The 20,449-nt window shown below is 58.1% G+C and overlaps 8 protein-coding genes across 8 annotated transcripts; 4 read left to right on the top strand and 4 right to left on the bottom strand.

Moving 5' to 3' along the window:
• Window positions 1-663: 663 nt before the first annotated feature.
• On the bottom strand, window positions 664-2,061 carry PSEUBRA_001421 (SHQ1 protein; the record flags this gene model as incomplete). Its single annotated transcript, XM_016434667.1, has 1 exon — window positions 664-2,061. The coding sequence occupies one exon, from the start codon at window positions 2,059-2,061 to the stop codon at window positions 664-666; it is 1,398 nt and encodes a 465-aa protein (XP_016294070.1).
• Window positions 2,062-2,595: 534 nt separating this feature from the next.
• Window positions 2,596-4,191, top strand: PSEUBRA_001420 (Major facilitator superfamily; the record flags this gene model as incomplete). Its single annotated transcript, XM_016434673.1, has 1 exon — window positions 2,596-4,191. One exon carries the CDS (start codon window positions 2,596-2,598, stop codon window positions 4,189-4,191), a length of 1,596 nt encoding a protein of 531 aa, XP_016294069.1.
• A 163-nt stretch (window positions 4,192-4,354) lies between these two features.
• Window positions 4,355-7,837, bottom strand: PSEUBRA_001419 (Wings apart-like protein; the record flags this gene model as incomplete). The annotated part of the gene is made up of 1 exon (XM_016434665.2): window positions 4,355-7,837. One exon carries the CDS (start codon window positions 7,835-7,837, stop codon window positions 4,355-4,357), a length of 3,483 nt encoding a protein of 1,160 aa, XP_016294068.2.
• A 928-nt stretch (window positions 7,838-8,765) lies between these two features.
• Window positions 8,766-10,994, top strand: PSEUBRA_001418 (Baculoviral inhibition of apoptosis protein repeat; the record flags this gene model as incomplete). Its single annotated transcript, XM_059464589.1, has 1 exon — window positions 8,766-10,994. The coding sequence occupies one exon, from the start codon at window positions 8,766-8,768 to the stop codon at window positions 10,992-10,994; it is 2,229 nt and encodes a 742-aa protein (XP_059320863.1).
• A 286-nt stretch (window positions 10,995-11,280) lies between these two features.
• On the bottom strand, window positions 11,281-12,168 carry PSEUBRA_001417 (Short-chain dehydrogenase/reductase SDR; the record flags this gene model as incomplete). The annotated part of the gene is made up of 1 exon (XM_016434658.1): window positions 11,281-12,168. One exon carries the CDS (start codon window positions 12,166-12,168, stop codon window positions 11,281-11,283), a length of 888 nt encoding a protein of 295 aa, XP_016294066.1.
• A 755-nt stretch (window positions 12,169-12,923) lies between these two features.
• PSEUBRA_001416 (Methionine synthase, vitamin-B12 independent) lies at window positions 12,924-14,102 on the top strand (the record flags this gene model as incomplete). Its single annotated transcript, XM_016434675.1, has 1 exon — window positions 12,924-14,102. The coding sequence occupies one exon, from the start codon at window positions 12,924-12,926 to the stop codon at window positions 14,100-14,102; it is 1,179 nt and encodes a 392-aa protein (XP_016294065.1).
• A 344-nt stretch (window positions 14,103-14,446) lies between these two features.
• Window positions 14,447-16,780, bottom strand: PSEUBRA_001415 (Protein kinase domain protein; the record flags this gene model as incomplete). The annotated part of the gene is made up of 1 exon (XM_016434651.1): window positions 14,447-16,780. The coding sequence occupies one exon, from the start codon at window positions 16,778-16,780 to the stop codon at window positions 14,447-14,449; it is 2,334 nt and encodes a 777-aa protein (XP_016294064.1).
• Window positions 16,781-18,878: 2,098 nt separating this feature from the next.
• PSEUBRA_001414 (Cyclophilin-like peptidyl-prolyl cis-trans isomerase domain protein) lies at window positions 18,879-19,442 on the top strand (the record flags this gene model as incomplete). The annotated part of the gene is made up of 1 exon (XM_016434685.1): window positions 18,879-19,442. One exon carries the CDS (start codon window positions 18,879-18,881, stop codon window positions 19,440-19,442), a length of 564 nt encoding a protein of 187 aa, XP_016294063.1.
• Window positions 19,443-20,449: the final 1,007 nt, after the last annotated feature.

Genomic DNA, 20,449 nt, shown 5'->3' with positions numbered 1-20,449 from the left:
GCGCAAATTACGATGGTGTGGGAGGTGCGGGTCTGGGTTTGGAGAGTGGTTATGCTTGGATATCGAATGCGTGTGTTGGAATGCGAAGATGGAATGTGATGCTATGATGGAGATGCTGTGACTATGTGATGAGCGAGAATGTGACGATGCAGGAGGGTGCGAGAAGAAAGATGAGAAGGCTCGAGGTCGAGAGAAGCTTTCTTCCTGGCTTTCCCCACTCGTCATCAACGCGAGACCCTTCTGAGAAACGCTCTGCTGCATCAAGGGTCCAACCCTGTGACAGGCTCAAAAAGGGTGTTGAACTCAGCATCTCTGGCCAAAGCGGAGCCTCGCGCGACGCGATGCGAGAGCAGCCACAAGCTTTAATTATTCGTTTGACCACGGCAGCGAGAAATTAACACTCCGACCGAAAAAAGGCTCAGGGAGAAGTTGAGGCTGGATACGAATCGCGGTCCCGACCTTCCTTCATCGACTCTTTCCTGAATGGGGAGTCGGCGTGACAATGCCGTTGTAAGAGACTAGCCTCAATCCCCTCGAAGCGATTCGTACGATGATATCTCGTCCTAAAGTGCGGTCCTCGTATCCATCAAGAATGTGGTCCGGTTCGAACTTGCCTACCGACATCGTCCGTGCTTGAGCATATGAGATTACGGAGTCGTAACGTCATACAAACCCTCCCTCACCCTCATCATACGCCTCCCTCGCGGCCTGCTCGACCACCTCCAAATCCCACCTCTCACCTCCCACCTTGTCCTTCGTCAACTCTCCCGCTTGCAGCCTCACGCACGCCGCCAACCTCCTCGATTCCCCATCATCCGGCATCTCCGCCAACAGCGGCGTCAACCACACCTCTGACAATCGACACAGGATCGGGTCCTCGCCCTCCTCGAGTCGCTCAGCAATCTGATGCAGGCAGTGCTTGACGTGTGTCGCACCTGCTTCGAGCCGAAGCAGAGTGTCGTGGATGCAGGCGAGCGTCAGATTCCAGTGTCGGTAGAGGGGGACGGTCAGCGCTCGTCTTGCACACCCGATCAGGGTTGCGGAAACGACGGATTCCAACGTGGTCGCAGAAGTGGTTCGGGGTGGGGCGGATGCTGCGAGAGAATGGGAAAGCTTGGCAATCGTCCAGCCGGATTCGACCGTGGGATCGCCCTCGTTGGTGCGCTCGTCGTAGCTGTATGCGAACAGCAGCTGCAGTGTTAGCGCGAGCGCCTCCATGACATGATGTGAATCGTCAACCAGGCTCGAAGTGCCTGAAGCGGTACTTGCTGGGATGCTCGGCTGAAAGCGGAGTAGGTGTGCCAGCTCGCCATCGATGTCGAGAAAATTGTCCATGTAGATGCCTTCGTCCCAGTGCTGCTCCTCGAACGCCAAAGCGGCTTGTTCTCGCTGCGCCAGCTCGACGGCTTCCGGATTGGGGACTTCGAGTATGTTGCGCGTATCCGCGCATCCTGCTGGGATGAGTGAGCCCCTGAAGCTGCTCCTGAAACCAAAGCCATGACCCTGAGCGCCGGCGGTAGCGCTACTCGGCGCAGCAGATCCGGCCTGCATCGCGCTCGCATCGATCGCCGCTTCCCCATCCTCGTCGTTGACCGCCGTCAGCCCCTGACTCCGCAGCGCTTGCTGCAACAACGACTTGGCCGCGTCATCCATCGCTCGAGTGCTGCTGGCATCACCGCCTGTTGGTTGGAAGAAGCCCTTCGACTGCTCCGCATCCGCCAGGGCTTGCTTCATCTGGTCTTCCGGCAACAGTTGCGGTTGCAGCTGGTCTAACCCTTCGAAGCGCTCCCCTGGCTGCAGCTTGTTCAACGTGACTCTGTAGTGTCTTCGACCGTCATGTGAGCTGTGGACTGCATCATCGACGTTGGACAGTATCGCTGCACCGGGCAGGACGAGCGGCAGGTAGTACGGCTCGAGATGAAATCCAAAGATGCGTCCTTCGACAGCTACGTTCGGCGTCGCTCCCCTCGCACCCACGTCGCCGTTCGGACACGACACATCTACATAGACGTGGTTGTCATCCTGCGAAACCTGAAAGTCGGGAATTTCGAAGCCATCCATCTTGCTGCTATGCTCTGTGCTTGATGAGGTGGTGATGGTTGATGGAGGAGAGCCAAACTTTTTCTGCGTGAATTTTTGGACCCTTTTTTGGACGAACCTTCTTGCTGCCGGCGAATTTGCCGGACAAACGTGAAAAGCATAGCCGATGACGAAGTGTTGGTGTAACGAGCGCGAGTCATGATCGACGAGCACGAATCCTGGCGCCGTTGGTTGGAGTCATATCGTCGTTCCTCTCTTCGGTCCTACAACAAGACGGCACCATGTCGCAATCGACCCTTACTATACACCGGCAACGACGACGTCTTCATTGAGATCAACTAGCTCGACAAAGATTGCTTGCTCGAGACTGTCGACAAGATCTAGCTTCTCGAACTTCGATCGACGTGGTGGGGACGGTGCTTGCCAGCCATCAACCACTGTGAGACCCTGCATCTTCCACGTGGATATAAGGAGCAGCTTCGACGGCACAGCAAGCATCTCGGTACTCTCATTGCAATTGTCGCCTCACGACCGCTGACGACGACCAGCACCACAATGTCGACCTCGCAACCCTCAAACGGCCATGCTTTCACCCGATCCGCGGGCGACGACCCCGAACAAGAACCCCTCCTCCCCACCTCCTCACCTCGCAAAGACACACCGCTCCCCAAACGCGCAATCATCATTCTCATCCTCATGCGTCTCGCCGAACCCATCTCGTTCACCCTCATCTTCCCGTTCGTCAACGATCTCGTCTACACCCTTCCGCCCTATCCAGCGCGCGCGTCCGTCGGATACTACGCAGGCATCATCGAGTCTCTCTTCTCCGTCTCGCAGACGTGCACCATTCTCTTCTGGGGCAGTCTGTCCGATCGAATTGGTCGCAAACCTGTGCTCATCAGCGGGCTGTGTGGTGTAGCCTGCAGCGCGGTGCTCTTCGGTTTGAGTAGGAGCTTCGTCTGGGCAGTCCTGGCGAGAAGTTTGGCAGGGGCGACGAATGGCAATGTGGCAATCATCAAGAGCGTGATGGGCGAGCTAACGGACGGGAGCAACCAGGCGAGGGCATTCAGCTTTTTGGCCTTGACGTGGACCGTGGGAAGCTTCATCGGACCGCTGTTGGGAGGATATCTGAGCAGACCGGCGGAGCAGTACCCGGGTGTGTTTGGCGAGGGCAGCTGGGCGGGATTCGGAGGGCTGTGGGTCGAGTATCCCTTCCTGTTGCCGTGCCTGGTGAGTGCGGGACTGACGTTGGGAAGTATTACCTTGGGCGCGGTGGCGTTGGACGAGACCCTACCGTCGAAAGTCGAGCAAAAGAGGATCGAGCAGCAGCAGAAGAAGCGACGGTCACAGCAGGCCGACGACGATGATGCCTCCCATTCGAACGGCTATGGTGCAGTGGAGAACACTACCACCACCGAAACCACATCGACCACCACCAACCATGCTCAAACCGAACCACCAACTCCACCGACCATCTTCTCGATCCTGTCCATCGCGCAGATCCAGAAGGTACTCCTCTCATACGGCCTCCTCGCCCTGATCTCGGTCGCGCTGGACGCAGTCCTTGTGCTGTACCTCTTCGAGCCCGCAGCTCTCGGCGGTGTAGGCTTCACATCGTCCGAAACGGGCATTTTGCTCAGCATCAACGGACTCGGAGGGGCGCTGGTCCAACTGATCCTCTTCCCACCCCTCCAGAAGCGATACGGCACCCTGCGCGTGTATCAAGCGTCCATGCTCTCCTTTCCGCTGTCGATGGTACTGCTGCCCGTGGCGAACGCCTTCGCTCGCAGCACTTCCGCTACTTCGGTGGCTGTGTGGACATGCCTGCTGATCAGCACGGCGATACGTGTGATGGGCGGCATGGCGTATGCCAGCAACACGATTCTCGTCACCCAATGCGCATCGCTCCTCGACCCAAGTCCTGCACTAGGCACGCTCAACAGTCTGGCGCAGATGAGCAGTAGCATCGCACGTGCAGCCGGCCCGTATCTTGCCAACAGTCTGTTTGCGTTCAGCGTGACGACAGGTCTGCTGGGCGGGCAGATGGTGTGGGTGGTTTTGGGCGTGATCGGGTTTGTCGGGCCCTTGGTGTGTCTCCGGCTGGATGACATGGAGCGTGGGCAACGGACAGAAAGGAGCGAGGGCAGGTAGATTTTCAGAGGCAGACTTGAACAAAGATGCTGCAACGCCGGTCGTATCTCATCCAGTCAGAAGTCGGGGTTGCGATCGTGTGCATGAGATCTGAGGCCTTTGGGTATTGATGTTGTCTAGAGATACAACATAGCATCCGTCGTTGTCTCGTCTGTGCACATTGTCAGGCCATCTGTCGAAGTGCGATGGCCAGATCTTTGATCAGTTGCCCAGCTTCGACGGCGACCGGGTTGCTGGTATCGCCTTCCACATTTACATCCTTCGTCGCCTTCGCCGTCTCGTCCCCGTTTTCCGCTTGCATTTCTGCATCTTCATCGTCATTGAGCGCTGCTTCTGCCGCTCGCGCTCGTTCCGCGTGCAATGCCGCCTCATGCACCACAGCAAACTCTTCTACCGCGTCCAGAAGCGTCTCGAAGCCGCTGTCCTTGATCACATTTGTGGCGCCGCTCTTGCCGTTCAGAACAGGCAGTTCGGCGTCGAGAGCAGCTCGGCATGTTTCCAGTCGCGTGGAGTCACCGACTGCGAACTGCGCAATAGCGGTCGCGATCGAATTTGAGAGGTACGCTGCGTTGCTGTCATCGTTGCTTGCTGCGGCGATGCGAGTGTCGAAGAAGACACGTGCCAGCAGCTGAAGCGCGGATGATCTGTCGTCGCATGTGCACTTGACGGAGCAAGTTCGTCGACCCCAGCAAGCAGGATTGATGCGGATCGCTTGCAGTGTATCGCGCGCCTTGTCGAGTTGCTTGATGAGCAGATTGGTGAGAAGCGCCAGGGACAGATGCACGACGTCTTCGAACAGCGCGATGCCGGGCCTGTGCGTCGCGTCATCACCGTCATTCTCCTTGACCGCCGACTTGCCCTTCCTGCTTTTCGTTTCCGTTGCGTTTGAAGCCGTCTGACGAAGCAGCGAGGCGCTGCGGTGGCTGAGGAGGAACGCTCGCATGACGGCCTCTTGCACATCTAGAGAGGAAGCCAGGGATTCACTCCAATTTGCGTCGACCTGACTCAGATCGAGCAGCATCTTGAACAGTCCATGCAGGATCTGCAGAGCACGGCTCGGTGCGCCGTTGTCCTTGGACTTGTCGGCATCGCCGGGGTGCAGGCCACCACCGAAGGGGGCTGCTTGGATAGCGAAATGGATGAGGTGCTGCACTGACTCCAGGGTCTCAATGGATGCCGGGACAGCTTGATCGAGTTCGAGGTACAAGACATCCATGCCTTTGTCTAGGAATCGGATGCACACGTCGACCGTCTCAAGGTCTGGGATCGACTCGATCGCAGCCGGCGTGACGAGCTCAAGTCCCTTGGTAAAGTCGATGAGCCGGTGTCGGGCCTTGGCGCCTTCCGAGACCAGCACGCCGAGAACAGTATTGAAAAACGACGCCTGAGGACGGTCATGGGGTCCATCAGCATCCATGAACAGGTCGCTGATGACAACATCGGTCAACAGCCGACGAGGCAGTACGATCAACGAACAGCACGAAGCAAGAACGAGGTTACGCAACGTCCAGCTTTGCGAACCGGCTACGAACAGCTTTGAGATCCGTGCAATGTCTCGAAGCTCAGCCAGCGTCTTGCGGTCTGTTCTGGATGCGATCTTGTGGAGTTTGAGCTCGTGAAGGCGCAGCAGAGCTAAGCCGTCCTTGCGCTCTTGATGCTCGGCTCTGTCCGCCCGCGTCAGAAGGCCATGAAGGACAGCACTGAGCTCTGACCACCGCTCGCGGGTGAGCGGCACGGCAGTGGACCCAGACTTGAGCAATTTTGCGATGTACACGGCTATGGCGGCATCCAGGACGTCATCAACACCCTCGCCGGCTTCAGCTCCCCGGAAGAGGTCGAAGAGTCGTGCGATCAGATCCGACGCCTTGAGTTTGCGCATAAATTCGGCGGACTGAGCCGACGCGAGGGGATCCTCGAGGTCGTCTTCGGCGTCACTTGCATCTTGATCAAGTCCTCCAAGGTCGGGCTTGCCGCAAAGGAGGCGGATCAGCTCGACGGTGGAGCTGCGGCGGATGGATAGGGCTTGGGCTGCGTCGAGTCCGGTGAAAAGATACTCGAGGTCGTCATTGAAGCGCCTGAGTTCGCCCTGAGACCGAAGAGAGGTGATCGACTTGAGATTGAGGGTAGGGTCTTGCGACTCGTCCCATTCAATGTCTTCTGCGCCCTCGCCCCATTTTTTGAGCAGTTCGGCATAGCTTTCGCGAGGAGCAGAGGGAGCCAAGTCTGGCTTGCGAATCGAAGCCTTAAATGTTGTCCCAGATAGCTTGCTGGCTGCAGTACCTTTTCCGTTTCCGTTGCTGTTGCCCTTGAGCTCTGCCTCGATCTCATCTTCAATGTTGCGCGAAGAAGGGCCAGAAGGCGACGACGCTGCCGCGGGGTCGCTCAGGAGATTCTCCTCGGCCTGGTCGGCGAGGAAGCTACGCTGTAGACCGTAGGTGCGCTTAGCATTGCTGGCCGAGCTCTGCTTGATACCCGCAAGTTTTCGAGCGCTCAGAGCCGCATTGACACCTTCTTGAGATTGGCTGTCAGCCTGTGAAGCGGTATCGAGGCGTGCGGAGCCAGCATCCGAGAGGCGCGCACTCTTTGCATCATCGTCCTTACCGTTGGTTGACGTATGTCGACTCGTCTCCGAGGCGAATGGTCCCGGAGCGCCCGTGTCCGACATTGCGGATGGAGCCGTCTCGATTCTACGGAGTGATCCTCGTCTAGAGTTGCTTAGGGCTTCTGCAATCTCGTCCACCCTGGATTTGGTCGGGCGAGCGGCTCTAGGTGCCATCCTGTCCGCCATTCTCGATCGTTTGGAAGGACTGGTGAGAAGACCAGGAGAAAGCGGTGCATCTGCATCGTTGAAGTCGAAGGCTGGGAGAGTTGGGGATTGGAGTGGACTGGGAGCGAATGCAGGTGCGGATAAGAGGGTCTGTTCGGCGTCATCCTGGTGGAGATGGACGATGGGTTGACTCTCGCTTCTTCCAAATGGGTGGCGAGCTTGAGGCAGAGTGGACTCGATGGCATCAAAAAGTCCGCTGAGGTCCTGCGCAGGGCGCGAAGGTGTGCGTGAGCGAGCCAGACGTTTGGTTGGCGATACAGACGACGAGAGCTTGCGAGGCGAGGTGCTGGCGCTTCTCTTGGCAGGGGAACGATTCGACTGGGTGGGCGTGGGAGATGCTGCTCTAGGTGGACGCTGTGGAAGCGATCTAGTCGTGGAGATAAGGCCGGTGGATGATGAGCTAGACCTTGGGAATGGACTCGGATTGGTCGGCGAGGCGGACCTCAGAGCTGATCGAGAAGTCGAGGCGATGGCAGTAGGAGTGGAAGCGGAGACCCTCTTGGGTGATCCATTGCCCGTCGTCGATGCCTGAGTATTGGTGAGAGGGCGAGCTGCTGGCTCCTTTGGACTGAAACGATTCCTTGCAGCCGTCTGTGATGAGGGAGAGACGATGGTGGCGGTGTCTTTGCGTCTAGAGCGTGATACGGATGGACCGGCTTCATCGTCGGAGGATGCGCTCGAGGAAGAGTCCTCTTTGGCGGCGAAGGAAGAGCGACGAGCCACAGCGGGCGATGAGTGTGCGCTGCCGCCTTGTGTCCGATTGCGCTTGGCATAGGTGACTGTGCTCTGCTTGCGTCGCAGCGACGAGGAGAGATCCATGGTTGGACCTGACTCACGAGTCTGTCTCGGATGCTTGCGTGACTGTAGAGGAGGAGCCGATGAAGCAAGAAGTGAATGCTCGAAGCTGACGAGCTTTTATGTCTCTGATGTGATAAGAGCAAGAGAAACAAGCTCCAAGCATCTAAGCAGCGTGGGAAAGCGTCGGATGAAGCGAGGCGTGACCCGCTTGGCGATGCAATCTTCCCACGCCCTCTTTCACTGGGTCACACGACACTCCGACCTCGATGCGAAGAGCTGGTGCAGTGCTGGGGATGATGGTCGGATGGAGGCAGTTGAGCACGCATGCAAGTAGGCTCCCAGAGTGAGCTGACCACAGTCGATGCGGCTCGTCCGACTTTTTTTGGATCTTCTTTTGTCTCGGTCAAAGCGTTCAGGGTCCTGCTCGCCATGCAGAAGCTGCGCTGCCTGTGTGAATTCATGGCCCAGCTGCCTTGCCGCACTGTTTTCCCCCAGCCAAAGCATCACGTGCGTTCAACAGACGCGTTGAAAAGGTGCAAATTTCGCGGCAGCAGAACGACTCTCAGAAATCCAAAACGCAGCGTTACGCCCACAGGCGCGATACCCGCTCTGTCTGCTGCGAGAGGACTTCGCGAGGCAGCAACACTCGAAAAGTGTTACTTTCGATCCACTGCCCTCTCGACGCACCGAGGGACACCAACACTTTCATTCTTCAGCCAGGGTTTCTCTTGCAACGCGATCATTGTGCTTCATCTCGATCCCACCACACCTCAAGCTCGATTCTTGACACTCTTGATCTCGGTCGCATCACCACAGATACCCATTCGCTACCCTTCCGACATCGAACTCGGAACGTCCGGCTCGTCGTCGAATCGCGATCTCGGCTGAATCAATCGACCCATCGGATCTCCCATTTTGCCATCGCCTCAGATCACCGAGCATAGCAGCAATGTTCTCGGCAGAGGAGCGCCTGGCTTCGTTCTCTGTCGCTTCGTCGTCCACTTCCACGTCAGCAGCAAAGAAGAGGCAGTCCACCAAAGCATCCTCTTCCTTATCATGGCCTCATCCCGTCACTGGCCGCAGCGCCAAAACATCAGGCATCCCGACGCCAGCCACGCTCGCTGAGCATGGCTTCTACCACACGCCATCACAGGACGAACCCGACGCCGTCTCCCATTTCCTCTACACTGACATCCAAATAGCCAATTGGCAGTCCAGCGATGATCCGCTCTCAAGACTCGAAGACGCGATTCCAGGCAATGGCTGGTGTCGCATCTTTCGCAGTCAACAAGCCGCTTCCCTGGACGGTGCGACCAGCACATGGACCTGGCAAATTGCCACGCTTCTACCTACCAGCAAAGAGATGATCTCAGCACGAAAGGAGACCTTCGGCTCGCAATGGCCGTACGACGGCAAGAAGGGCTGGAAGCCCACCAGCAAGAAGCTCGCCGAAGCCGGCTTCTACTTTGCTCCTACCGACGAAGAACCCGACAACGCCAAGTGCGTCTACTGCAGCAAGTCGCTCGGCGGATGGGAAAAGGCAGACGATCCCGTTCACGAGCATCAACGACGCGTTCCGGATTGCGCCTTTTTCAACTGCGAGTTGCGAGAGCCGGCTCCGGAGCCGATCGTCGAAGAAGACGCAGCTGAAGAGGAAGTCGAACCCGTCGAAGTGCCAAAGAAGGGCGGCAAACGTGCTGTGTCGACAACACGCAAAGCTTCGGTAAAGATCGCCAAGGGAAAGAAGTCAGTCGCCGCTCTCGCAAAGAAGCAAGAGGGAGAAGAATTGGACGAGGCGCCCGCGGGTCCGCAAGACGAGCCCAGGGCCACCGAAACCACGCCGAAGGAGCCAGGAGCAGAGTCAGCTGAGGTCGAAGCGCCAGCAAAGAAAGGAGGCCGCAAGGCTCGCAGCGTTTCGACAAAGAAGCTCGCCGCCAAGGCGCAAGTGGAAGAGGACGAGCCGAAGGAGGATGAGCCCGCTGAGGTGGCTGCACCTGAGACACCAGTCGAGGAGCCGGTCCAGACGCTGAGCAAGAAGAAGAGCGTGACGGGTCTCGGCAACGGCACTGCCCCTCAAGCAGCACCAGCACGACCCGGTCGAGCTGCCAGCAGAAGAGCCACCAAAGCCATCAACCTGCTCTCGGACGAAGGTCTCAACCGCAAACTCCGCAGACCCGATGAAGAAGACCTCGCCAAGCGAGAGCTCGCTCTTTCCGATCCCGTCGTTCCCTTCCCGACTGCACACAGCGAGGATTCGCCCATGCCTGCGACCGATCCCGTCCAGCCCACCAAGCCCAAGAAGAGCCGTTCCAGGTCCAAGAAGCTCGACCAGGAAGCTGCGGTTGCCGCTCCGAAGGAACCGACTCCCGAGCCAGAGGTGGAGACACCCATGGAGGAGGACTCGGTGCAAGTGATCGAAGACAACACCGTCATTGAGCACGACGATGACGAGGCAGAGGAGGAGCCCGCGGAGGAGCCCAAGAGGCGTGGTGGTCGCGCAGCCAAGGCGACTGCGACAAAGATTCCAGCCACCAAAGCATCGGCATCCACCACCAAGTCACGCAAGGCATCAGCAAAAGCGACGGACAACGATGAGGCGGATGCAACGGTAGCGGACACAGTCGCGTTCCCGTCGATGAGCTCGGAAGCGGATCCGGAGCCGGCTCAGAAGCGCTCTTCTGGCACTGCCTCGAAAGCGGTGGCCTCGGCGAAGAACACATCCAGAGAAGCAGCTCCCAGCAGTGGCAGTGGAAAGTCTTCCGCCTCGTCTTCGTCCAAGCGCGGTCCGACCAAGTCAAGCCCTCTCATCTCGGAAGTCGAAATCGAGCCTGCTTCTGCAGACAGCATCGACATCGTGCCCGAGACCGACCTCGATACCGACGCAGCTCTACCGAACACCGGCTCGCAAGCCACCATCCGTGGCGCTCCTCGATGGTCCTCCATTGCAGCCATGGCACCGAGCACCGGCCGCAGTCCACTCTCGCATCTGCCGCAGCTGTCAAAGCTGGATCTGGACGATTCGCAGCGGGCTATGACGCTGGGAGAGTGGCTGCAGGCGAAAGCAGAGGCAGCGGCGATCGAGATGCGTGCCGAAGGGGAAGCGCAACTGGCCGACCTGGAGAACCAGTTCCGCACTGGCAGGGTGACCATGGAGAGGAGGTTGCGTGGGCGAGCTTAGCCGATGCTCGAGATCAATATTCATTACCATACCCCTCAATTCGAAGCCCAGCATTCACCCATCTTTCGCTTCGTTCTCATCATCAGACTGCATCAAGGCAACACAGACCACGTTTGAGCGTACACGCACCATGCTGTCTTCGAACCATTGCATTGCTTGTAATGCGTCTTCCGATCGCCATCCGGTCTCGGCGAACAGCCGGACAGTACTGTCTCGTTCCATGCAGATCCTTCCATTCCATCCAAATCCCTCTTCTTCCTTCCTTCGATTCACTTCCCTCCTCCGCTCATCGACTGGCAGCAACAGCAGTGACAAACCCACCATCCACCGCAACCACCTGACCGGTCATAAACCCGTTTCCAGCCAACAACAACACCAGTTGCGCATACTCCTGCTCGCTTCCCACGCGTCCCGCTGGGTTCTCGTGTCCTTTGACATCGTCGCTGCTGGTCTTGCCCTTTTGGCTTTTCCCACCGCTGGTCATTTCGCTACTGAACAGGCCTGGAGCGATGGCGTTGACGCGGATCCCCAGATTGGAGCGAAATCGGAGTTCGTGGGCGAGCATCACCGTCAGGTGGTTCGCAGCAGCCTTGCTTGCATTGTACGCATAGTGAAATTGACTCAGTTTCACGATCCCACTGATGCTGGTGATGTTGATCACGGCGCTTTTCCAGGTGTCGTCGTGAGAGGCGGCGAGGAGAGGGAGAAAGGTCATGGTGGAAAAAAAGACGCTTGCTGTGTTGATGCGGAACAAGGTGTCCCACGCATCGAAGGATTCGCTCTTCAAATGGGCTTCCGAGAGCTCTTCCGCCGAAAGTGTGGCCACGGAGGAAGGTTCGAACTTGGTCATTGGCCCCTCGACCCCAGCGTTGTTGACCAAGATGTGCAGCTTGCCCACATCCTTCTTGATCGTCGAGGCGATCTTGGCCAGGTCCTCTTTCGACGACACGTCTGCTTGGATCGCAACGAGCTTGCCAGCGCCGATCTGGGAGGAGTACTCCGAAACGGCCTCGTCGAGCTTTTCCTTGCGTCGACCGGAGATGTAGACGGTCGCACCGTTGGATGCGAGTGCGAGGGCGGCGGTGAGACCGAGACCGGTGCCGCCGCCCGTGACGAGCGCGGTCTTGCCGGCCAGGTTGAAGAGGTTCGTGGCTGCGAGGGTAGGAGATGACATCTTGGCGAGGGCTTCGGGGATGGTGATGGGACGAAAGAGGAGGTTGGAGGCGAAGGGACGGGATGTTTATAGGATGAAGAGGGGGAGGAGGGGCAAGAATGCCGGTCGAGGCAGGTCGGCTTTCTCACTCTGAGTGGGCGTGGACTGTGCGTTCTTCTAGCTCATCTCGTCATCACGTCTTTGCTCCACCTTTGATGCAAAGTCATCTTTGCGAGGCATCGAGCGTCCTCGCCGTCTGTGGTCCTCTGTAGCCCTCATACATAACAATCGGCCTCAAGGATGTGTTCTGCTCGCTCATTCGCCTCTTTGGTGGATGACAAGCTCCTACTTGAAGGCAGACATGTCGTCCAGCATGCACATCCTCGTTCGTCGGCGTGGAGATTGCCGAAACTGACGTGAGTGACTGCATCTTCCCGTGCAGGCGGTTGCAGCTGGCTCTCGGCAATCTTTTTCTCCAAATCGGGTGCTCATCGGGCGGACGCAGACAGCCGTGCGAAAATGACGCTGGAGATGCCGTCAGTTCCGGTTCAGCCACATGGAATGCCTCTTTGCTTGCTGCGCGGTCAGATGCATGTCGAACAGCGCTGCGCCGTGCTGCGGTGTCGTGTGCAGCGTCGGCAAGCGCCTCCGTTAGAGAAGTCTGTGCGCCTTTCTCCGATGACCTTGTCCCAACTTCAGAAGAAGTTCTTCCTCATCCTTTCTTTCCTCATCGCACCACCATCTCTCCTCTGGAACCCAACGAGATTTCCGCCACAATGTCGTCCGCCGCCGCTCTCCCCACGGGCACCGCCCCGACCTCGCTCTTCGTCAACCCCCCCTTCCGCCACGCCCACGTCGGCTCCTTCCTCCGCCCTGCTGCGGTGCACGAGGCTCGCGCCCAGTTCGCCTCCGGCTCCATCGACGCCACTGCCCTGCGTCAGATCGAAGACCGCGAGATCGCCGCTCACGTCCAAACCCTGCTCCAGCACAACATCCAGGAGATCACAGACGGCGAATTTCGTCGGGAGTACTTCCATCTCGATTTCCTCAAGCACATCTCTGGTATCACCATCTCCAAGAACACCCTCGAGCAGAAAGAAGGCCGGGTGCCACCGACCCTGAGCGTCACAGGCAAGTTGCGACACACGGGAAACATCGAGGTGGAAAACTTCAAGTACCTTCGTTCGCTTGTGCCCGAAGATGCGGTGAAGCGGATCAAGATTACGATTCCCTCGCCGACGATGTGTCACTTCCGCGGTGGTCGTGCTGCCATTTCTTCGGAGGCGTATCCGGATCTGGAGGAGTTCTTCTCCGACCTGGCTGCGGTGTATCGCACGGAAATCGACGCTCTCTACGCCGCAGGATGCCGCTACGTCCAGTTGGACGATACCAACTTGGCCTATCTAACCGACCAGACTATGCGTTCGCAAGCCCAATCGCGAGGAGAAGACCTCGACCGTCTCCCACACGACTATGCCCGACTCATCAACGCCTCCCTCGCCTCCAAACCTGCCGACATGGTGGCCGCCATCCACCTGTGCAAGGGTAACTTCCGCAGTCAGTTTTTCGCCCAAGGCTCTGAGGAGGGGTACAACCCCATCGCCGAAGTTCTTTTCCAGAAACTCAACGTGAACGCCTTCTTCCTGGAATGGGAGGACGAACGATCAGGAAAAGATTTCAGCGCTCTCAAGCATCTGCCCAAGAACAAGATTGTCGTCCTCGGTTTGGTGTCCAGCAAATTTGCCGAGATGGAAGACAAGGCAAAGCTCGTGCAGAAGATCAACGAAGCAGCAAAGAGTGTCGTCGGTGAAGACGGATTGAAGCAGTTGGCCATCAGTCCCCAGTGTGGGTTTAGCAGCACCGTGCACGGAAACGAGATCACGCCCGAGACCCAGTTTGCCAAGTTGGGACTGTGCAGGGACGTCGCGCTCGACGTGTGGGGCGATGCTGTCTAAAGCTTGGCACGGGAGCCAGGGGCAAAGTGATCCGTCCGTCGAGTGTGTACCCATAGTAATCAACATGCATACACATCAAGTTCGTTCGATTCTTCACGCACAAGCAATACAAGCCGAGTCTCATCCATCCTTCGCCTGTGAAGCCTCTCCGAGCGCAACTATTCCTCACGACCTCGTGCAGCAAGTGTGCGACTGAACAATTTTCACGCAAACACAGACACAGATGCAATGAGGGTCCAGATCCAGGCACAACCACAGACACACTCACCCCTCGCACAGAAGGTCAGACGATCTCCTTGACAAACAATTGCAACATCCATGCTAAACCTCGTCTCTATGCGCCATCACCTCTCCTCCCTAGGAGCGCTCGAATGGGTATGATCGTTCTGCCTGCCCTCTTCGCAAATGGGCACGCTCATCAACCAGGGATCCTTCAACACCTCGTCCATCATGATTCTGCCCTTGGGGTCGGGGCAGAGCATCTTCTTGAGCAGCGGGCGGCACTCTCGCGGGCTGAGGTTGCTCAGCGGCGAGGGGGCGGGGTTGGACGTGTACGACTGGACATAATCCTTGAACGTTGGGTCGGACATCTTGGCGACGCGCCAGGGGAGTTCCTGGAACTGCATGCAGTAGAACACCACCGCCGCCGCCCAGACGTCGACCAGTCGCGCGTCGTACTCCTTCTTCTCGAACTGCTCCGGCGCAATGTACGGTTCGGAACCGCAAAGGCCTTTCGAATAGTGCGTCGTTTTTTCCCAGCACATGCGGAAGACGTCCGATACGCCAAAGTCCGTGATCTTGATATGACCGTGACCGTCTAGCAGCAGGTTCTCGGGCTTGATATCGCGATGTGCGACACCCATTGAGTGCAGATAGAAGATGCCGTTGAGGATCTGCTTGAACGAGCACTCGACTTCGGCCTGCGACATGCCACCGCGCTTGATGGCCGCATACAGATCACCACCGGGACAATACTCCATGACCTCGCACCAGTGTCGGTTCTCGTCCTGCACCAGATCCACCGTCTCGACAATGTTGATGTGGTGCAGCGTCGACGAGATGCAGAATTCCGACGTGAGCTTCTTGACGTACTCCTTCTCGGTCTCGTTCTTGCGACGCTTTCGGAATTCTTTGACGGCGTACAGCTTCTCGGTGGAGCGATCCCACTTGTGTGCAAGTCGCACCACGGCGGTGGCACCCTTGCCGATAGCTGCCTTCTCGCAGACACCGTACTTCTTGAGCAGACTGGCCGTCTCACCGCCTGCGGTGCTGCCACCCTTGGTGCTGCCCTTCTTGCTGCCGCCGTCCGACTTGTTGCCGTGGCTGGTGTTGGAGCCTCGGCGCGAGAGCTTGGGGGCGCTGCCCATGATCATGTCGCGCAACGTCGAGCTGGCGGTCGACTTGGCGTCGCCGTCCTTGCCGCGATCCGACTTTTTGCTGCTCGACTTGTCTGGCTTGCCCTTGGCATCCCAGTCGCGCAAGGCGGCGACGGTGAGTCGACTGCCTTCGCTGGCGCCGCCGTCCTTGGCAGGGGTGCCATCCGACTTGCCATCCTTGCGCTTGATGGAAGTGTTGCGGCTGGCGGGCTGGCTGGTGGGCGGGCTGGTGAGGTTCATCGCCTGGTAGGAAGCGGCCAGAGCAGGCTCGTCCATCTCGTTGCGAGGGCTGGTGGGAGGCGTGGAGCCTCGGCTGAGCGAAGGGGAGCGCAATGGCGAAACGTAGCCGCTGCCCTGATGGCTCACCGAGGGGCGAGGCGACGGGCGTTCGCGGCTAGGGCTAGGGGAGGCATTGTCGGCGTGAGACTGCTGCTTGTCCTTGTCGGTGACTCCAGAGAGCATACGACGGAACATGCCCTTGGATTCCTTTTCTTTGGGCTTTTCCTTGTGCTCAGCGCTGCCAGAGGGAACGCGATGAGGCTCGGCGGGCGGCTGAGGACGCGCGGCGGTGTTGGGCGAGGACGATGCAAAGGTAGCATTGGTGGTGCCGGAGAGCGTGTTGTGGCTGACCTTGGTCGAGGCGGGTGCTTTGCTGGGCGACATGGCGCGCGGAGGAGGCGAGACGGGTCGCGAAGCAGCGGCAGCAGCATTGGCGGCGGCATTGCCTGCCGAAGGGCGTCTTGACGCAACCAGCGAAGGCGGGTTGGTGCTGCTGGCTGATGCGTCGAGTTGTCCACCGATCTGGGCGAAGCTGGGAGGGGCGCGAACGTCGTAGGGACTGTTCTCGCGAGTGAGCTCTAGACGGGCGGCAAGACCCTCTGGATCGGGCGAGTCGAGGCCGTGCTTGACGATGGTCTGGTCCTTGCTCTGAAGACCGCTGAGACGGTGCTTAGGGAAGCGGTCGCGGTCGGGCGAGGGAGGACGCGAGAGGTTGGACTCGGTCTCGCTGTCGGAGAAGACGATGAGTTCGCGAGCGCGCATCTCGCGCTCCTCGGTAGGGACACGGACGCTACCTTCGCGGATGGCGGCCTGAATGCGGTCCGAGTAGGGAGTAGCCATGAGAGGCTTGGGATCGCAGTTGCCGAGGAGGGTGGATGCCTTGCTGGCGGGCGGTGCGGCGGTGGACGTGGCGGTGGAAGCAGCAGGGACACCGCCGGCGGTCGGGCGCGTTTCGCCGGGTTCCTTGGCAGCGCTGCCACCTTCTGTTGTGGCGTCTTCGGTATGTGTGTTGTGTTCAGCCATGTTTGCGGTGTTCTCGGGGAAGTTCAAGGATCGGAGAGACGGTTCTGCAGTCAAGAGCAGAGCGGCGGATGTCTGGAGAGAGAGGTGTAGGTTCTGGAACGGCGACACGGGGTGGGCTTTGACGTCGATTCGGTAGAAGGGCCCGCTCTGAGCTTGACGAGGTTAACTATCGATCGAGTGATCGAATGATTGTCAGCGCGATGGGAAAGCTACGGAAAGCGAGTGTCGAAGCTTGACGAGGCTATGCTGCGAGACGATTGGACCGAGGGGCTTGGCAATTGCACTTGAGTTTGCGATACGGGTTCGAAGGGTTAAGAGAAGCGTCTGCGTATCGAGGTGATGTCGTGAATGCGGACTGGTGGCGACGGTGGTGGTGAAAGACGAAGAGGAGAGGGGACAGCGCGAAGCTAAGCAGAGGGAGGGGGCATAGGAGGGGGCCAAGGGGGGCGATGAGGAGCGCGCAGCAGTGGCCAAAGTCGAGGGAAAAGCGGCAGGAGAGAGGCACAACTGAGAAGCAAGGGTGCAAACACACGCAGGACCAAAAGGCGGGGCAGCAGATGGCTTTGTCGCTTCAACTCATCTGTCAGCTGCTGCTGCTGCGCTAGCCATCGCTCACCGCTCGCCGTTCCGTTGCAAGACGGCGGCCAAAATGCTCAGCGGCTCAGCCAGTCAATCGGTCGACGCACCAGGGTCAAGGGTCGAGGGTTGTCGCAGCAAAATCGAAAAAGAAAAATTTATCATAGTGTGCAGCAGGGCGAAATGAAGCTGAGTGAGTGTGACTGACTGACTTTCGTCGATTCACCCGTGCTTGCAGCTTGAGCCAGATTGACGCAACTCTCTCTGTGCTTGCTCGTGTGGGTCGAAATTTGAGCCAATTTGCAACGAGCGATTTTCAATCAACGCCCGCATGGTCGGCCAATGTAGGCCCTAGCAAGCACTTGCGCTTCACTTGCCTCCCCGTCTTGGCCAGCCATACGAGAGGTCTACTCGTCCAGTCATCCGTCCATAAGTGTCAAGGGGACTGATGTATGTGGTGGGCTTGACGCTGTGCGTGACGACATGAGGATGCTTTTTTCGGTTGCGAGACAAGCTTGGCGTCAAGGCGGTGCGTGACGAACGAAAAATAGCAGCCGAGCCGTCTTTGCTCGCTCAGGGTCCAGCTCGAAGGCAAAGTCAAGATCGATGTGGACAGCTTTCCATTGACAAGCAGAGCCGCTCGCTCGTGTCTGTGACGCGTACCGTCATCAAGCCGGCAGCTGGCGTATACAGCACCTTGGGCTCGCGTGGCTTTGACCTCATCGGCATCTGCCACGAGCTGGACTGTCATCCAGCGCCGTACTGTCATCCAGCGCCGTACTGTCACGGGGCTCTTGTGATCTCAACGGCAGCTAAAAAGGCTCAGCTGGCAGAGCAACCACTTCAGCACGCCGAGGCCGCGACCGCTGTAAGCCCGACCGACGCTTCTTGAATAGTGCGCGTCCAGCCTTGTTTTTGATACGAGTTTGTTTGTATCTTGCCCGCTCAAAGGCTTAACTCGCTGGCATCGTTCTCATTAATACAGGTGTTGCGCCTTCAGATGGCTCACCTGCTGCAGAGCGGGACCTGCAATGCCACCGACCGCCTCAAGCCAGCTCGCGCCCGCTGGCGTCGACCTTCGACACTCAGCTCCGAGACCACTTTGCTTGTTTGCGTCGGTATCGGCGAGGGCTTCTTTGCTCTCCGGGGCGTCGGGCATCTTCCAAAGGGACCATCGCCTTCTTTTTGGACGCTCGCCTAGAGGCAAAGGAACAACGCGCGAGGGTCTAGGGTTGGATGAGCTTTCTACGGCATCTCGACTTGATAGCCGAATCGTCGTTTTGCATACACGCGCCGTCGTCGACACCCTTAGTGGCGCACACAGGGTCTCGCACGACTCAAATTTATCGACGGGGGATCTGGGCGCTGTCAGATCTCGTAGATCGGGTTGAGATTCGAGGCATAAGTTAGCCGAAGTCCGAAGAAGTCGCTCTCCGCGCTCTTTCTCAGCTTTCTTCTCGACACTTCGCGACAACGTCACGCTCTTTGCGCATCGGGACGGTACACTACACGGCTAGAAACGATGGCATCCACAAGCACATCAGGTGCAGCCGTCGTGCCTGGTGCGGGCACCAACGGTCGACCCATCGTGTTCATGGACATCTCGATCGGTGACACTCCCGCTGGTCGACTCAAGTTCGAGCTCTTCTCCGACATCGTCCCTCGTACTGCCGAGAACTTTCGGCAGCTCTGCACCGGCGAGTTCCGCCCGAATCACGTACCTGAGGGCTACAAGAACTCGATCTTCCACCGCATCATCAAGGACTTCATGTGCCAGGGCGGTGACTTTATCAACGCCGACGGCACCGGTTCGCGCTCCATCTACGGCGACAAATTTGATGACGAGAACTTTCACCTCAAACACGACAAGGCGGGTCTGTTGAGCATGGCCAACTCAGGACCAGGAACAAATGGTTGCCAGTTCTTTGTGACTGCCCAGCCGTGTCCCTTTTTGGACGGCAAGCACGTCGTGTTTGGCAAGGTGGTCGACGGGTTGTTGACCTTGCGAAAGATGGAGAATGTTCCTACGGGTGCCAACAACAGGCCCAAGATGGCCGTCAAAGTCACCCAATGTGGCGAGATGTAGACATTCCGTTTCTACCAGCATTGCCTCCTGTCGTCTCGTCACCATCGCATCTGTATACCACTCTCGTAGCAATCAGCACTTGTACTTATACGCATTTCTGCCTCAACCAATACCTGTCATTTGCAACCTTTGATGTGAGGATCATCGACCGGCAAATGCTAGCAGGCAGACCGGTGAAGAGAGCTGATAGAGGCTTCTTGTGGAACACGTCCCTGGCCTGGACTGAGTCGGTAAAGTCATTCTTCGGGAATCTCGGTCAGACTCGATTGTGTCGGATCGGCGATCTATCACAAGCTTCCGCTGCCACAGGATAGAAGGAGATCACTGCTGTTCCCGAAGCTCTGTTTGTACAAGCGACCACGGCGGCTACGAGCTTTGTGGTACCGCTTGACACGATCTGCCGAGGCGAGAGAGAGCGAAAGCAATTTGGAAGATGCAGGATGATGTCGTGATCGATCTGCGTTGCGTGTCTGCTGGAAAAAGAAAGGGTCTCCAGACGGGTCTACGTCGGCTGTCGCTTCCACACCACGTTTTTGTTTTGCTGCTCGACACGCTCCCCTTGCTCTTTGTCCGAAGCGGTGTGACGATGTCGTGCGGTGCAGCGCACCCTCTCCTACCCTCATTGACTGCCTACCGACCGAAAGAAGCATGAACCTGCGAGCTCACATCTGTGACGGCGCTGTGACGCTGGCTCTGCAGTGCAAGATCGAATGAGCGGTCGTGTCGTTGGTTGGAACAACAAAGGCCGTAGCTATGATGCTCTCACAACGCTATGCATTCGCCACTGTTGCGGCAGAACTTGCTCACGAGCCAACCAGCTAGCAGGGGTCAATTTGCACGCTCTCTACGCTCTCCGTACCGCAGTCCAAGAAAGCAGAGTCCGAGAGACAAGCTGACTGTCTGCGTTTGATCGGCAGGGGGTGCTCACTGATGAAGCAACGCCCATCGGACAATTCTTGATCCTCTTTGTTTGCGGCAAGCGAGGCGCAGTTCAAAGCTCAAATTCG

Source organism: Kalmanozyma brasiliensis (assembly GCF_000497045.1).
Source record: "Kalmanozyma brasiliensis GHG001 unplaced genomic scaffold PSEUBRA_SCAF13, whole genome shotgun sequence".
In the NCBI taxonomy this organism is placed as follows: domain Eukaryota; kingdom Fungi; phylum Basidiomycota; class Ustilaginomycetes; order Ustilaginales; genus Kalmanozyma; species Kalmanozyma brasiliensis.
Note: the sequence above shows the minus strand (reverse complement) of the source record. Positions and strands in the feature narration are given on the sequence as shown.